This window comes from Peromyscus maniculatus, chromosome 4 (assembly GCF_049852395.1).
Source record: "Peromyscus maniculatus bairdii isolate BWxNUB_F1_BW_parent chromosome 4, HU_Pman_BW_mat_3.1, whole genome shotgun sequence".
Taxonomy (NCBI): Eukaryota; Metazoa; Chordata; class Mammalia; order Rodentia; family Cricetidae; genus Peromyscus; species Peromyscus maniculatus.
Window position 1 is genome coordinate 109,188,735 of NC_134855.1, and position 3,963 is coordinate 109,192,697.

Sequence of the window (3,963 nt, forward strand, 5' to 3'; positions counted from 1 at the left end):
TTCCACAGCAGGCCCAGACCTTCTGGTCTCCTCCTCCTCCTCCTCCAAAGTTCCAATTAGAGAAAGGGGTGGATGCCAAATGGAATCCCAAGTCCTTTGCTTGACTTTGTTTCAAAACTTTCAAGGGGGAAGTATGGCTCAGTGTGAGACTCTTGCCTAGGTTGCTATTGGCTGTGAGTGCATCCCTACCTCAGTACAAATATAAACAAAACTTGCATTAAAAACAAAACAAGAACAACTAATTTTCAAGGCTTGGAGATAATCTCCTAGTGTCAGAAACACAAAAGGCCCAAACATTTATGGCCAGTCTTTTTGGAAAGAACCACACCCAGGTCAAACAAGGCACAATGGATGACTTGGACATCCCCCACCCCCTTACATTCCAGTGTAGGGAGAACTTGGTGGCTGGGGTATGTTAGGGGTTGGGAAATTACCAGAGGTAATATGCCAGCCCTAAGAAAGGTAGGAAAACCGGTTTGGGACTCAGAGTTACCTACCCTGCACAGGTCTTTCCTTGGCTGGAACCTGCGGGCCCCAGTAAGGGAGAGCCATGAGGGGAGGGGCTGGGCTCTGAAAGAAGGACATGCCCTCACCTTTGGACTGGAGTGGGGGAGTGGCCCTGCACAATGAGCTACCAGTTCATGGGGGTGCAATGTTTCCTAGTAACTTCCCCTTCCTGTCACTGTCCTCAAAGGTGACTAACAGACTTGAAAATGCCAATCACTTGAACAGCTTGAAGAACTCCCTATTGAGATCAAACAAGGGTGCCTAGTATGCACCTCCAACTCCAACCTGGCCCACGCAGTCCCAAAGCTTTCTCATTCTCGCTCTGCTCCTGCAAGGACTTTCTTTAACTGGCTTTGGTGAACCCGGTCATCAGGTGCACATTGCCTGATCTGCCCCTATCAGACTCCTGGCTGCCTCTCTATTGATCCCTCTCCACTCACTAACATCAAAGGAGTTTAAGGATTCCTGGAGACTATCAAAAGATATAACACTAAAGATCCTCCCTCCTCAGAATTCTCTAACACTTATGTGGGTGTCACCACCTGCCACTCACCCCAGTCATGGCCATTTGCTCAAAACTTTGCTTCCCTGTCCCACTACAGCAAGAACCAAGGGGAACCTGGAAAGGATGTGTCCCCCAAGACAGACGCAAGCCCAGACCATGAAGGATGCATCCTTGGCTGTTAAAACATTCACTCCCACAAAAGGGGAGTGGACAGATTTATTGAATTCAAACTGGGAAGGGAGCACCTGGACGGCTGGACTCTGGGCCCAACCCCAGGCCCCTCTGCCCAGGATGGGAGCCTGCAGAGGATGAGGCAAGAGGCCTGCAGCTGCCCAGATTGGAGGTGCCTGCTGTCACTCCCCAAGAGGGCCTCTTGAGGACCTCCAATCTGGAAAGAAAACCAAGGGCCAAAGACTGGGCCAGAGAAAGGGATTTAGGGAGGTGGAAAGCAGGCAGAGGCAGGCTAAGTTACACTGTGCTTCTTCAGGCAGCCTAGAGGTGCGGGAGGGGGGCAGCTAGTTTCGTGGGCGCCTAGGCTGGACCTTCCTCTGGAGCCCTTTCCAGAATGGCTTTGGGATCCCCCCCACCAAAGACCTGGTTGGGTGGCAAAGGGAGAGGCACTCTCTGGCCAAGAGCTTCCAGGACCTGTCCCTGGCTGCTGCTGTGGTCTAACCCACTGATGGCATGGTGTGGTAGCACCGGACAGCTCCCCACCTACCCAGTGCCCTGAGCCCAGGGACTAATAGGGAGGAAACAGGATTCTGAGAAAGAGGCAATAGCAGTGAAGCAGACCTCAGCCCCTGGGTCTGTCTCGGGGCCAGGCGAAGCATTACTGAAGGCCCGGGGACGACTCCTCCAGCCATCTCCAGCAGCTGCCAGAGCTCTCTGCCTTGGGCAGGTGCTGCCCATCTGGGCGGGAGCACAGCTAGGTCCAGCAGCTCAGCTTTGATGTCCAAGACCCCGGACTCCCGCCTGCCTGGCATGGTTCTTCCTAGTCACATGGACCAGATCATGTTCCAAGTGCAGGATGTGACTCTGCACGCGGTCATCAATGGGAAAGGAGGTCAGGTACCTCTTGACCATGGCAAAGTAGGCCATGGCCTCCCCAAAGCTGGGTACAGGGACCTCATCACCATCCTCATCATCATCCTCATCTTCTTCATCTTCCTCATCCTCCTCTTCATCTTCCTCCTCTTCATCACTGTCTGAGTCAGAGTCCTCCCCACCTTCCAGGAAATGGAGGGTGGGGCACTGGGCCTCTTCCTGGACACTGTAACCCCCAAAACCACCACTGGCCTCCACGACTCCCTGGGCCCAGTCTTCAGCCTCTAAACCCTCAGAGGAGCTTTCTTCCTCCTCCTCCTCCTCCTCTTCATCACTGTCATCGACCTCACCCTCCTCTTCTACCTCCTCTTCCTCTCCCACCTCCTCTCCTTCCCCTCCTTCTTCCTCCTCCCCTTCTTCTTCCTCTTCTTCCTCCTCCTCTTCCCCTTCACCCTCCTCTTCTTCTTCTTCTTCCTCCTCCTCCTCTTCTTCCTCCTCCTCTTCCTCTCCCTCACTCTTGAAGGAAGTGGTAATAGTGGCATTAAGGCCACCTCCAAAACCGGCCTCGCGAAAACAAGTTGCTATGTCCGAGGGCTGCACTGCTTGCCAGGCCGCAGCCACAAAGTGTAGGGCCTCCACTAGGCCCAGCTGCAGGCCTGAGGGATCCTGACCCTCGAGGGCGGCCATGGCCTTGAGCAACATGGCCTGGCGGTAGTGGCCTTTCACCTGTTGGACCACTCCTCGCTCCAATGGATGCACAGTGCCGGGAGGGAAGAAGGCCAGCTGCACGTGCCGCAGGCCCGAGGTGTCCAAGGACTGGGCAGCCAGACGGCCGGCCAGCAGGAGGACCCGACGAGATTCTGCAGCCATTCGGGTGTCCAGCGCTTTCAAGTACTTAGCCAGGGCCTGGGTGGTGACTCCACCCTTAGAGTTGGCAGTGTAGTCGCAGGGCAGACCACCTTGGCCTGCACGGGGCTTGGCGGACTTGCCTGCCACCAGCGGGGGAAGCTTCTCGCTGCCATCGGCGTTGGCGCACAGCAAAACGCTAAGGCGCTGGGTGGCCTGGCGAGCCGGTCCGTCACCTCCCCACAGCCCCGAGGCCTGGTCGGACAGAAAGTCGTACCACAGGCTGGTCTCGGTGGCGCTGAACACGTCCTGCGAGGCGTAGCCCTCTGCCACCGACGGCGGCTGCTCCTCCCGCGTGCGCCAGCCTGGTGTACTCCCACCGCTGCCCTCCGAGGGCACCGCGGCTGGGCCGGCAGGTGCCGCTGGGGCCCGGGGGGTAGAGCTTCGCGCCCGGGAGCGGGTCACGCCGCTGCAGGCCACTACACCGTGGCGCCGGCGGAAGCGATCCAGCCAGCCGTTGGAAGCCGTGAAGTCGTCCATGCCCAGCTCCTCCGCTATCCGTAGCGCCTTCTCTTTCAGGATGATGCCCTTGACCGGCAGGCCCGCGGCGCGGATCTGCTGGAACCAAGCGATGAGAAGCCCCTCCAGCTTGTCGTACGGGGACAGCTTGTTGGTCTTGCGGCAGGTGGAGGCCACTCCGTACTTGCGCTCCGACGCCAGGATGGCGCGCTTGTTCTTCAGGATGGTGCTCAGCGTGGACGGCGGGATGTTGAAGCGCCGCGCGATCTCGCCCTTGCGTAGGTCCGGGTTCTCCTCCACCTCCTGGATGATCCGCGACTTCTCCCGGAACGTCAGCTGCCGCCGCTTGGGGCCCATCCCGGCGCGCCCTCCGCCCCGGGGCCCGGCACCGCCGTCGCCGCCCCGGGGCGGGGGGCCCGGGCCCGCGGCGGGGGGCACCTGGCGGCCTCTCCGCGCGCCCCGCCCGAGACAAAGCGGCTCGCGGGGCGGCGGCGGGCGGTGGCAAGCGGCGCGGGCGGCGCGGGCGGCAGGACGTGCCCAGC

The 3,963-nt window shown here is 59.1% G+C and overlaps 1 protein-coding gene across 1 annotated transcript; it reads right to left on the minus strand.

Moving 5' to 3' along the window:
* Nucleotides 1–1,183: 1,183 nt before the first annotated feature.
* Nucleotides 1,184–3,963, minus strand: Cenpb (centromere protein B). Its single transcript, XM_006984553.3, has one exon. The coding sequence runs from the start codon at nucleotides 3,776–3,778 to the stop codon at nucleotides 1,952–1,954; it is 1,827 nt and encodes a 608-aa protein (XP_006984615.1). The 5' UTR covers nucleotides 3,779–3,963; the 3' UTR covers nucleotides 1,184–1,951.

Coding starts and splice junctions, on each gene's coding strand:
- Cenpb (XM_006984553.3), bottom strand. CDS start 3,778: ATGGGCCCCAAGCGGCGGCAGCTGACGTTCCGGGAGAAGTCGCGGATC.